At 34.9% G+C, this 13,241-nt stretch overlaps 2 protein-coding genes across 2 annotated transcripts; one reads left to right on the forward strand and one right to left on the reverse strand.

The window, feature by feature from the left end:
* Positions 1-433: 433 nt before the first annotated feature.
* LOC105317754 (protein transport protein Sec61 subunit alpha) lies at positions 434-5,865 on the forward strand. Its single transcript, XM_011414482.4, has 13 exons — positions 434-574; positions 736-803; positions 1,738-1,803; positions 1,915-1,993; positions 2,237-2,368; positions 2,487-2,596; positions 2,803-2,956; positions 3,252-3,412; positions 3,861-4,001; positions 4,185-4,241; positions 4,372-4,563; positions 4,830-4,977; positions 5,176-5,865. The coding sequence occupies exons 1-13, from the start codon at positions 568-570 to the stop codon at positions 5,289-5,291; spliced, it is 1,431 nt and encodes a 476-aa protein (XP_011412784.1). The 5' UTR covers positions 434-567; the 3' UTR covers positions 5,292-5,865.
* A 300-nt stretch (positions 5,866-6,165) lies between these two features.
* LOC105317753 (ruvB-like 1) lies at positions 6,166-13,100 on the reverse strand. The gene is made up of 10 exons (XM_011414481.4): positions 12,866-13,100; positions 10,191-10,277; positions 9,673-9,889; positions 9,267-9,424; positions 8,548-8,697; positions 8,319-8,382; positions 7,980-8,178; positions 7,557-7,659; positions 7,183-7,274; positions 6,166-6,550 (listed from the first exon to the last, which is right to left on the reverse strand). The coding sequence occupies exons 1-10, from the start codon at positions 13,004-13,006 to the stop codon at positions 6,391-6,393; spliced, it is 1,371 nt and encodes a 456-aa protein (XP_011412783.3). The 5' UTR covers positions 13,007-13,100; the 3' UTR covers positions 6,166-6,390.
* Positions 13,101-13,241: the final 141 nt, after the last annotated feature.

Below are 13,241 nucleotides of genomic sequence, written 5' to 3' on the forward strand. Positions count from 1 at the left end.
CATATGCGAATTATATATAGTTTACACGTATAATTTTACATGTACCTTAATTCCCTATAACATTTTTGCATTAGAAAGTTATTGATTATTATTAGTTGCATGGGGTCCTAAAATTTTACTATGTGAATTTAATAAGTTTCACTCTTAAATCCGCGTATGATGTTAAAAATCAAGTTTGGTTTAGGCAGCCGCATGGTAATATTATATCTAAAAAAATATATATTGACATTTCAAAATTGCCATTAAAAAGCAAATCCAACTAAATGTTTATAAACTGATAAACTAAATTTTAAAGTTATCCAAGGTCTCTATAAAATTAAAATGTCCTAAAGTTAAAAGATGTTATCATTTTTTTCGGTTGAATGATTTCCAATTATTGCGGATTTGACCTATAATTCCTTTCCGAACTACTTCCGCGTACGTCACATTCGAGATCTCGTCTAAAGTCACGTGAACGTGTCCTTTTTCGAGAAAGTGGAAGTTGGCATCCCGGTGTAAAGCCCGACCAACTGAATCCCAAGCTAGCGAAGAAAACACAGACGGGTCGTTATATTGGGAACGACCAAGATGGGAAGTAAGTAACGTTATTCTATCAGCATCAATAATTTTTTGTTGAAATAGAATTTGAACAAGAATCGCATTGATGACAGATTTCACGTGTCGACGTGGACACTTTTTAACAATGTTTACATCAAACATAAATCGCCAATAACATCGTCTTTTTTTTTCTTTCAGTCAAATTTCTTGAGTTCGTGAAGCCGTTTTGTGCGGTTTTACCCGAAATATCTAAACCAGATCGTAAGGTAGGTTTTCAATTTTGAGTTTTGATTTTGTTGAAAATCCATATGGTGTTGCCACATTTCACAAATTTAGTGGAATTTTGTATTAGGAAAATATTACTTTACAATATGGTTTCATTTATAACAATAACCTAAAACTCATAAAATCTATCTATACACTTGACTTTTGATAACATATTTGAATACTTGTTTGATATTTTCAAAGTATACTGTATATCGGTTTATTTTTAGCATTTTGGTAATTCTATTCACTGTTCACATTACGGAGTATACAATTCTTATTACTCAATATGTCAATGATTCATATAAAATTTGTAAATTTGATTAATTAGAAGCTGTTTTAGTTTAGCAATTTTAAACTGCGTCATATGATTCAGAAATATCCCAACATAATCTCCTTTAATAGATTATAAGAGTAAGGGCATCAAATAATTTTTGTTTCATTTCAATATGAGACCCTGAAGCTGTCAATTTATGGATAACATGAAACTTGATTTCCAACATTTATTCCTCAGGGCTTAGAATTGATAAGTTCACATTTTGCCCTAGTCCTTGTAATTGGTGTAGTTGCTTGTTCTGTCAAGGTTTGAACCCTGAAGACATGCTTCATCAGGAAGTGAACACAGTCCTTCAACTCAAAGAAAATTAATTTTTTCCAGTTTAAATTAAGAAATACTTCCTACCACCTCTTCAATTAAAAGATGTCTGGAAACCTTCAGCTATTGCAATACTTTCTATCTTTCTATAAAAAAATTATTAATAACTGTTTGCACATTTATCAACTTGGAATTTAAGTCAGGAACTCTATTAGCAAAGGTTTTCATTTGGTTCAATTGAATTTCAAAACCCAATTCATACATGTGAAAGTCATTGGGATTGTTTAATTATTTAAGAATAAAGTCTTTGAAACAGACTGAAACATCTCTTTTTTTCACAGATCCAATTTAGAGAAAAAGTGCTATGGACTGCCATCACCCTCTTTATCTTTTTGGTGTGCTGTCAGGTAACAAAGTCATTTACAACCCACATCATTCAACTTGTTTTATTCATTTTCTTGTATAACATGTACAGCTTGAATTTCACAAAGTTTATTATTGTTTATATCTGTTGACAGATTCCCCTGTTTGGTATTATGTCCTCAGACTCGGCAGATCCCTTCTATTGGATGAGAGTCATCATGGCCTCAAATAGAGGTAAACTCCAAAATAATGAGCTACTTTTATTTTATGAAAGTCTTTAAATTTGTCATAAGTATTTAAATAGCACAGACCTCTATTCATAAATAATTTAAGATTTTCTTGCATTTCTTTTGTGTTTTAAATCTTGCAACTCTTGACAGACCTAATGTGAAACATCTCTAAATCTGGAAGTTCCTCTTTACATCAGACATCCTTCCTAACTATTTACCCTAAACATTCTCTCTTGTTTTGTTTTAGGAACTTTGATGGAGTTGGGAATCTCACCCATTGTTACATCCGGTCTCATCATGCAGCTTTTGGCTGGTGCCAAAATCATTGAAGTAGGTGACACCCCTAAGGACCGCGCCCTCTTCAACGGAGCCCAGAAATGTAAGCACCAGAACAGGCATTAAAATGTCTGTCCTTGGTTTTATGAAAAAGATCAGCATTTAAAGTTTAGCCATTTGATGGAACTGACTTGTAATTGAAATGTGTTTTCATTTGACAGTGTTTGCCATGGTGATGACAGTGACACAAGCCATTGTTTACGTCATGACAGGAATGTACGGCGAACCAGCAGAAATCGGAGCTGGAGTCTGTCTTCTTATCATCATCCAGGTACACATTCCTTCCATCATCTCTATTGTTATTGGCTACACACACCTTCCATTGTCTCTATTGTAATAGAGGTTTCCAATTTATACACAACTTTTCCTATTTTATATTTCTGATTGTTTGTGTACACTTTCATGCTTCACTTTACACACGTTTGTCCAATAACTGCAATTCACAGTGGTTTCACTATGTGCATATGTAATTGACAGTTGTTTGTGGCGGGTCTGATTGTCTCCCTGCTGGACGAGCTGCTACAGAAGGGATATGGTCTGGGCTCAGGAATCTCCCTCTTCATCGCCACCAACATCTGTGAGACCATCGTGTGGAAGGCCTTCAGCCCAGCCACTGTCAACACTGGACGAGGTCAGTCTGAATAATGATAGTCATAACTTACTCTCAGGGAATTTTAGCATATATCCCTGTGTTGTAGAGAATTTTATCTTTCAGTAATGCCACTTGCTTACTTGATCACAAGCTACTTTGGGACTTTATCTGGTGCATTTCATTTGTGTTGCTGTCAAATTTTTTGTTTGTCATCAAGAAAGGATTTACTCAACTAGAGAAAACCTTACTTGTAGAAATAAAACAAGAATTGACCAAATAAAATGATAAATGTTGTGCTGTCTTCTATATATCTGTATCTGTATGTCTCTAACAGGAACTGAATTTGAGGGAGCCATCATTGCCCTGTTCCATCTGTTGGCCACCAAGAATGACAAGGTCCGAGCCCTGAGAGAAGCCTTCTACCGACAGAACCTCCCCAACCTGATGAACCTGCTGGCCACCATCCTCGTGTTTGGCATCGTCATCTACTTCCAGGTAAGACTGAGACAGTATCTGAATATTCTGAGGATCTGGATATCAGGATCTGAAATAGTGTTAGGGTTCAGATCTGGATATTGTGAAAGTTACAATATGCAGCAGGGTTGTCTCTAAAAATTGAAGTAGAAGGGAGAAATAAGAAAGTAGAAGGGGATCTGAAGGTCTAGCTTATAACTAGATTGTGTTTGAAATGCAATAATAGCCGGGTAATTACGTCACTTTAGGCGGGGGAATTCCCCGCCTCCCGGGTCTTAGAGACAACCCTGATGCAGTATGTATAAAGATTGTTCTCATTCCTGATAATGTATTCTGCTGACTAGTAAATTGGTTTCAATTAACTTGGTTGGACTACGAATGTCTACGATGCATTAAATATTATCAGACTGAGAAGTGGAAAAGTACTGTAGTAAATGATTGGTTACAACAGCACTGTTTTGTTTTTCAGGGATTCCGTGTGGACCTGCCAATCAAATCTGCTCGTTACAGGGGACAGTACAGCTCATACCCAATCAAACTCTTCTACACCTCAAATATCCCAATTATCCTGCAGTCAGCTCTTGTATCAAATCTTTACCTTATTTCACAGGTATGTAAAACATAATTTAAGTGTGAATGTGACTTATTTGTTGTATGTAATCATCAAGTGGACCAATTGGACAGAAAGACATCCATCTTGTTTCCTTTAAAAGCATTTAGTAACAATCGTAAATCTTAATACTTTTCAGAATTAAATAATCAGTAATTTATTAACATTGTTTTTGTGTTACAGATTTTGGCAACGAAATTCAGTGGAAATTTCTTGATCAACTTGCTTGGAGTTTGGGCTGTAAGTAGCTAAAATAAAGGAAGAAAGTATTTCTCTGTGATTTTTGCTTTGTATTGCTGAAGATGAAAAATTTGAAAGCATTATGGCAAGATGTCAAGTGAATTCAAAATTTTTTTCTATTGTGTAACAGGATGTTGGAGGCGGCGGACCCGCTCGCTCTTACCCCATTGGAGGCCTCTGTTACTACCTGTCTCCCCCGGAGACCCTCGGCCACGTGGCAGAGGACCCGATTCATGCCGTGCTGTACATGTTCTTCATGCTCGGATCGTGTGCTTTCTTCTCCAAGACGTGGATTGATGTGTCTGGCTCTAGCGCTAAAGACGTAAGTCATATGTTCAATGGAATATGCGTCATAAGTCATATGTTCAATGGAATATGCGTCATGCGAGTTTCTTGAAAATTCTTTACAACAGATTGAAGTTAAGCATTTTACAAAACTAAGAATATTCTCAAGAAATTTATGCATATACTTAAATTCTCAGAATTTTATGCCTGTAATGCGGAGATGTTAATCAGTCATAGAGAATTTTTCAAAAACCAGAAATATTAATGAATGATAATATAGTCTTCCATCTCTGTTTAATGTAGGTTGCTAAACAACTGAAGGATCAGCAGATGGTGATGAGAGGACACAGAGAACAGTCTATGATCCACGAGTTGAACCGATACATCCCCACGGCCGCCGCCTTCGGTGGTCTCTGTATCGGAGCTCTCTCTGTTCTAGCCGATTTCTTAGGTAAGTGGAATGCGTCAAAGAAGATTCCTAAATTAGCAAAAATCTTTGTTGTTCAGTGTCATTGCATTAAAAAATCATATGAAATTGCCTCGACTATCATAATACTGTGAAGTTATTTTGGGTAAAATGGGCAACAACTTTATGAATGCCTTATAGGAGATAGAAACTGTTCATTAATTTGATGTTTTCTCTTTTCAGGCGCTATTGGAAGCGGTACTGGTATCTTATTAGCTGTAACCATTATCTACCAGTATTTTGAAATTTTCGTCAAAGAGCAGAGCGAGATGGGTGGAATGAGCACGCTATTGTTTTAGACAAACACTAGTGTTTACAGACATTAAATCATTTCTCCATCAGTGTTTTCATGCAACAATTAAAACATTTCATTTTAAGGATTTTAAAATACATTACTTGCATCACTTACTTTTATTCCTGAGTGAAGTGAATGTGAATTATTGTACAAGTTTACAAAAATTGAATTTGAATTATTCATGGAATGGTGAATATTTTTTAACAGCTGTATTTATTTTTGAATTGTACATAGTTATTCCTAGTGTTTAAGTATTTATGACATAATTTATGAGTTAAATTTGACAACAATGCTATGAAAACAGGTTTTTGTTACAAATCTCAGTTGCAAAATGAAATGGTTGTTTAAGGACATGTCGTTGTGTGAAAGCTTTATCCAGGTCAAAATAAAACTTCGTCATCAGGCCAAGGAATATTATTTCTCACCGAGCTGCGAGTCAGGCTGACAGCACAATATTGGTTATGGTGTATACGTGGTCATGAGTTAGATTTATGACTGGAAGAATGATTGTGTTTCATTACAGAATTTTTTATGTTATATGTGAGAAAGAAAATTAATAAAAATGGAGAAAAAAGGAACGATATCTTGTTTACATTTTTGCTAGAGTATTGGTTACTACTTTGTATATAAAGTTTTGATTAATACAAGGCTATAAATAACTTGCACGTAACTGCACATTTGAAAGAGTAGAAATAAATATAATACTAGGGTAATATGTGGATTAAAACAATGCCTCAAGTTGGCATTCCTAGAATAAGAAAACAAGGCATATTAAATTATTTCAAAACATTCCATCGTAAAACTAGTTCGAATGGTAACACAGCACATTGCCAACAAAATCTGATGGTTCGGTTTTTAAAACAACAAATATTTAGGTCTTTTCATGTGAATGAAATTTTAATGTTAGTATACATGTATGTACAAATCATGGAAAACAAATAAATTCTGTAGAACAAAAGCAACAGAACTGTCAGATGAGATTTCTCAGAAAGTGGTCTGTCACACAGGATGTTGTCAACAGAACCTCCCACAATGTCTTTTTACACAATGAAACATTGTCATTGCATATGGTCCTCAAAAGTTAACGCCATGAACACAGCTCCTCACTTCATGAACTTGTCCTCCTGTTCTGCCAGGATCTTGGCCGAGGACTTGGCATCGTAGAACAGTTTGTTGATTTCATCGATTTCCTCAGAGGTAATGGCGTCCTTTCCATTGATCTTGGCCAGGATGTTGCTAGGGGTCAGCAGCTGTACTGAATACCTATAATAAAAAACAGTACCGGTAAGTACCGGTATAAAGTACCTCATTGGGCATGTACAGAGTACCAGTATAAATACTGTATACATAGTTATTTTCGCCTCTTGTTATTTTTGCCCAAACTTTTCAAGTAAAAGTTTCACCCCATCTTGAATTCACCAAGACACAGTTGTGTTTAATTAAATAGAGATAATTTAAGATCAGAATTCGCCCAGTCTTTGCCCACTGACAATGAGGGCAAAAAGGTGAAAATAAAACGGGCAAATATGTCACTGTATACATTAAATAAGAGCAGGTGTATGGAACTTGTAAAGACATAAGGTAAATTTGTTCTTATAGATCATATGATACAGAGTAATAGCAAGGAGCAATAACTACAGTAGTGTTAATGTACAAGAATACAGTAAGAGGTGAAGCCTGTACACACACATTTACTGGTCTCCCAATATATTTGTAAGGTCTTAAATCTTGCATACATTGTTTTTATGTGTATTCAAAGTACATGTATTGATTTTTCATTCAAAACTCAGTATAATAATCTTGGTCTCAAATTTTAAAGGATTAAAGACATCTATTAATTACTACTACAAATATGTAATAAATATGAAGACCACAGAAAAGTTTGGGCTTCTTACCTTAGTGTAGTCTTGACTCCCACTTGACCAAGCTGAGCGAGCGAGTCGTCGTCTATCTGAATTCCCTCTGTCTGGGATCGGATTTTCAGGATCTACAAAATGGTAAAATTATCATGAAAGTATCGTAGCAGCTGAATTTTATGGGTGTAGGTAATTTTAAACATTTTCTTGGATTTCTCAAAACAAATAACCAAGTCTCAGAGAGAGAGAGAGAGAGGGAGAGAGAGAGAGAGTACATGTATAATCTTCTCCTGATTTCAACTTAAATGTCAATTCAGAGGGAGGATAAAACTGTTTTTTTGTTTGTACGCACATACTCCTTTCTTTTTGTTATTCACAGGACCATAGCCAAGATTTTATATAAACGTCTTTACCTGCACCATTTCTTCCTGGGAGTAAGGGAGAGTTCTGATGATCATGACACGGTCCAGTAAATCCAAGGGGATTCCGTGCGGGGCCACAATGTCCTCTGTACCTCTGACAAAGGAAATAAACAAACTTATGCAAAACTGTGCAGCATTAAAGGTGAGAAAGTCAAATTTCTTATCATTCAGCTTAATTTTAAATTCAGTCTGAATTCATCTACCAATATATCTTAATGAATAAAATGTTTTAAATTTACCGGTATTGGAAAAATAATCAGTGGCATAAAAATTAATTACATGTATCATCTTATCTTAAATTAATGTATAGAGAGAGAGCAATCTAGTAAATAATTCATATGATAATAATAAATATTTATTGTGTGATTCTCAAGTGTAAAATAAACTAAGTTCCTATCTAGGATGTCAATTTACCTGATGGTGCATTTTCCACGGTTGGTGGCAAATATCACAATAGGAGCGATTGTCGACTCTAAAGCACGGTGGAGGTATGTGAAACACTCGATGTCCAACATGTGAACCTCGTCTATGAACAGAACTCCTGGCACCAGTTCAGCTATACCCTGATCAATGTACTTGTTCACAACTTTGTTAATCTCCTTCCGTAATTTGTCTACAAGAAGAGAAAGTGAAATGTTCTTCCAATACAGTTTCTCCTAGTTTAAAAAGTGCTGTTCATTTTAAAGGTCAAAAAGAGGACAAGGTTTGTCCAATTTAAATCTTCAGTAAATGAGGGTGGTATTCTTGGATTACCTGTGATTTCTGTTTTCTTTGGTTTCATTAGCTGTCCCATCATAGACATGATGTCTTGTCCTCCCTAAAACCCCAATCCAAAATTCAGTTTTTATTTTACATTGTCACATATCCATACAACAATAAGTTAATATGTTGTGTAATATATTTTACTTAAGTATATGATTTTTGACTAAAAAATGAATTTTCAGGAGAAAACCCCTGCTATTTTTATTCATTTTTTCCTCACCTGTGGTCTGGCATTTGCAATGTCTAAATCATGGAGTGTGACGTCTTGAATGACCTCTTTCTTTTTGTGGACATCCCCCTTTGGGAGGGGCACATATTCCTCTGCCTCCAGATCGAATTCTGTAGCATAGCTGTCAGATCTACCTTGTCTCTGTAATAGAACCAGGACAATTGTACATGCAGGAGAATCCTGTTTTAATTTCATCATCGCAATAATGAATGTACACCATTCACAGCAAGTACCACATTGTTTTCCGTAATGTGAAAAATGGAGCAAGAGTTGATTCCCTTTTCCCACTCTTTCAGTAGTCATCATGCTCATATTCATTAATTTAAATTTGCCATACTGACCACTGAAGTCTATATATTTAAGACTCTTTTTATTCATCATTCTTATATTAAATCAAAGGTATTTTACCACATTTTTGCCTTACAGAATTCTTGGTGTTACTTCTAATATTGGAGCAAAGAGAAATAGAATTTACATGTATAACATCTGAAAACTTTCTAAATATGGGTTGCTTCAAGAATATGCAGAAGCTAACATGCATTGTCTTAAATGGCATTCACAGTATATCAATATCATTTTTAAGTCAGTTTCATTTTCCAGCATCCTATAACATACTGAAAGTGAAAAAACAAATGCAATTTTTTCCACCTACAAAAGTATCAACGTTTAAATTTATAATGTAGAGTAATACACATTTGGTCAATAATCACCTTTACTGCTCCACTGTTGGCTTCAATGTAGATTACATCTCCTACTTCTACTTTCTCTTTCTGCAGACTCTCGTATATAGATGGATCAAGCTTCAGCTGCTTCGTTCCCTTGGCAGTTTTTAAACCAATCACAACATGGCTGACTGTCTTACCATATCCTTTGGAAAAAGGAAACCAAATGTGATATAAAGGTAAAATAATATATAATTTTACATTTAATTTTTTAGGAGTATTGCCTGATATGGTTACACCAACTCATCAAGTAAAGAGTAAATATCATAGTATGTATCTATTCAAGTTGATGCCTAAAGCAGAGTTCTGAAGGTCATTGACCAATTAGCTGTCCAAATTTCTACGAACAATATCCCTTATGATCTGACAACATGGAGGCAAATTTTCCAATTACCTCCCATGGGGTTCTCTGTTTCCACTGGAGTCAGTTCTGTGACTTCTCCCTCGTACACTTCTTTGGTTTCCTTGATTCGGAGTCCGATGGCGCGGCGGAAATTCTCCATCAGAACTTCCGTCTTTTTAATTTCAGTGGAGTACACTTCACTTCCTACCATTGGACAGAAGGGCACCTTGCTCCCCAGCTCCTGAGCAATGGCCAAGGCCAGGGCAGTCTAAAAAGAATTTATGTACTAAAAACAGCGATTTTCACACTATCAGAATACAATCAATCTAACAATCAAAGTTTTAATATTTCAGCCTCAAAGTCCAGGAAACAACGCTTAAAAAATAAGCAGTTTAACAAATACATGATACATGTATTGCAGATATCCATGTTTGAGATATCAAGGTTCAACTCTATTTGCTGTATCAAAAAAGAACACAAAGACTGAATACTGGCCAGTAAAATACTAAAAACCAGCTTGATTGACAGACTTCTTCATTCTGATTGACTACTTTATATATGTTCTCTACCTTTCCTGTCCCTGGGGGTCCAGCTAAGAGCATGGCTCGGCCGGCCATCTTCTTGGATTTGATCAACTCCACCACAACACCAGCTGCCTAAAAAATAGAGTATACCATACAGTGTTTAGAGTTTACGTGTAGTATTGGTGGAGGAGCAATCTGATTAAAATTAGATTGTATGACATTGCTACGAGATCAGAGATAATTTTTCTTGATATATTAGGTTGTATTCGTTGATAAATACACTGGTGACGTAATGATTTATAGTGGAATGTTGTGCAAATTTGATCGGAAAGCTTACACATTATACTTTTATAGTTAATTTTCAGTAAAGTACCCAGTATTCAAAAAGTCAGCCAACAACAACTGGAGATAGACCTCATGGAAATCACCAAAATTGTCTTAACATCAAGCAATTCTTACAATGAGAGCATTTTAAATTATTCATTATTCAGAGTTAGAAAGGAAACATTAATATGTAAACAGTGTGATCGTTAGGCTGAGCACAGTTTTGGGTTTTGAAATGTACACAATGCATTCACCAAAATGTACACATCCACCAAAATGTACACATCCACCAAATCGAGTCATACTCTAATCATGCCCAGTCTACGATTATCACGATTATGATGTCGTACTTTATGTAAACAAGTTTTTGAATGATCTTTATTAAGGAATATCCAAGCCAAGAAAGAAAATTCTGAGATTTTGCCTTTCTTCTTTCAATACTTATTCATTTCATATGCCAGTGAATTGAAATGTTGCTACTGAATTCAGTAACTAAACAAGAGAAAAATTGTTAATATGACAGCTAGCAAACTGAGTTTTATTTTGTGTGAATAGATTCCATAATCCATTTGTTGACTCTAAATTGATAAAGACTGCGTATCCAGAGAAATGGGGTATTCTAAATGCAACATTTTCCAAAAAAAATGCTGTTTTCAACAGCTGGTATTTTTTCATAAATTATCAAAAATCAAAATTTAATAAATATGACTGCATATTTCTATTATATGTACAAAATGTCCTATTATGAAAACTGTATGAGGAGTTATCTGTACAAAAGGGGTACCTTTTGCAGTGTTTTAAACTCATCAGAAAACTAGCTAAACACTAAGGGCTGACAGCTAGTATAAGTTGTCAGCCATGTTAAAATTCATCAAACCAGGAGAAAATAGTAACTGAGTTGACATTAGTTTTTTCATTTGCATGTAAAACATTCAAAAACCTGTTCTTTGTTATCGTTTAGTCATAAACTTTGTTTTTTTTTCTTTAGTTGTTTTGTTATCGTCCACCTTTCTTTTTATAGGGCTGATAGTCCTTAATTATTCCATAGCATGTATGGGGAATTTACCTCGCCATGCTCATATGTCGCTTCAAAGCGTAGTCTAGATAAATTAAAGGCTTGTATTGGCTGTTGTTTAATGACAATACAAGAAAAGCTATAATGGAACTAGGATTTAATCACTTAAAAATATTAAAACCCCGATCCCAATAATATATCAACTTCGCTAAAAAATATCTGCATGTTCAGTCAGGTACTCAAACAAACAAATTTGTTCGTCTGTGAGATAAGTTATGTGCCTTGGGTAGTCAGGTGGACTGTTATTTCAAACACTGCCTTTTGGCAGCTGCCCGGTCGTTGGCCTACTTTTATCACCACTTAAATAACCGGATTTATCCTATAAAAACCCAGTAAAAAAACAGTTATATGATGTTATTACAGTTAATCATGATTTCTTTTCCCAAAACATACGTAAAATGGAACCATCTCCTGAGTTTGAAACCTTGGAAAGTTTTAATAGAGTTTAGAGGTTATACATTGGGAAATGCCACCCACTTAATGTTATAATTAATGTTGTCGAACAAAATAGCGGCCAATATGTTGGTGCTCAGGGGCTGGAAATATTTTTTTAGCTTTAAGTACATGTACCCGATTCAGTTCATTTTTCACTGATTTTCTAAATAATATAGATTTGTTACCATTAAGCCTTGCTTTGTTAGGCAGGTTAAAATTGTCCGCCTTTCACTGCAATGAGGATTTCTGAGGTTTTTTGTGACATATTTCATTATAAGCTAGGCACACCTGAACAATTGCACTGTAAAACATACTAGATGCTGTGAATGAAGAGCTAAGGATGACATAGAAAATTAATGCACATTTTAGCTCTGTCAGAAACTTCATATCAATGACTTCATTTGCCTGTCTCTTGCTGAGCTCAATATTGAGCATAACTTTCATTGAATTAAATGCTAACATTTGATATAATTTGCTGATTTTGAGGGGATTCTAATGATTTCCACAGATCTATTTTGGTTCTTTGGTTCTTTGTGACACTCATTTAATTGTAAGCTGTGCTCGCCCAAACGGTCGCACCGTAAAACATATAAGTCACAGTATTTTACATAGAAAATTGATGCACAATTTAGCTCTGTCAGAAACTTCATGTTGTGGACATTACAGTGCATCAGCATGTACATATGTATTTTCACCAAATAAAATGTAGTTTAGAAAATAGTTAGAGTAAAGATAATTTATTGCTCCTTGTCATTGTTCAAACTGTCTAATGTCGTTTTACTTCGCCAATTCTATTAACAAATATCTGAAATTTTCAAAAATTCTGAATTACTTTACTATTTGTAATGTAAGAAACTTCTGGAATAAACAAAGTTTGATTGGATACCTCACGAGCAAGTTCTTGTCCGACCAAACCGGCGGCGGATTGAATGGCATACCCACTTTCGTCAAGTCCTAAGCCTTTAATGTGACTATGAGAGGCTATCCTCTGTGTCTTTGTGGTACTTTTTACCTCCTCGATCTTCATTTTTCACTGTTACCGGCCAAACAAAATAAAACAAGACGAAACACACCACGCTGAATAAATCAGATCTCACAAACTCTTCATACAGTGAAAATCAACATTGGCTTTCAAACATATTGATAACATGGATAAACGATTACCACAAATTGTATCAAAATTATTACGACAATAAATATTCAAACAATTTTTTATAGGATAAACATTCAGAAATTTTCAAGATAATAAAAACACGTTTTAC

This window comes from Magallana gigas, chromosome 4 (assembly GCF_963853765.1).
Source record: "Magallana gigas chromosome 4, xbMagGiga1.1, whole genome shotgun sequence".
Lineage (NCBI taxonomy): Eukaryota > Metazoa > Mollusca > Bivalvia > Ostreida > Ostreidae > Magallana > Magallana gigas.

Bases quoted from the DNA above. Each gene is read 5' to 3' on its own strand.
- LOC105317753 (XM_011414481.4), bottom strand. From the start codon at position 13,006: ATGAAGATCGAGGAGGTAAAAAGTACCACAAAGACACAGAGGATAGCC. The intron at 8,698-9,266 runs GTGATTATTGAC...GTTCTATTACAG, and splicing joins CCAACAGTGGAGCAGTAAAG to AGACAAGGTAGATCTGACAG. The intron at 7,660-7,979 runs GTAAATTGACAT...TTCCTTTGTCAG, and splicing joins CGTGGAAAATGCACCATCAG to AGGTACAGAGGACATTGTGG.
- LOC105317754 (XM_011414482.4), top strand. The intron at 4,002-4,184 runs GTATGTAAAACA...TTTGTGTTACAG, and splicing joins ATCTTTACCTTATTTCACAG to ATTTTGGCAACGAAATTCAG. The intron at 4,242-4,371 runs GTAAGTAGCTAA...ATTGTGTAACAG, and splicing joins ACTTGCTTGGAGTTTGGGCT to GATGTTGGAGGCGGCGGACC.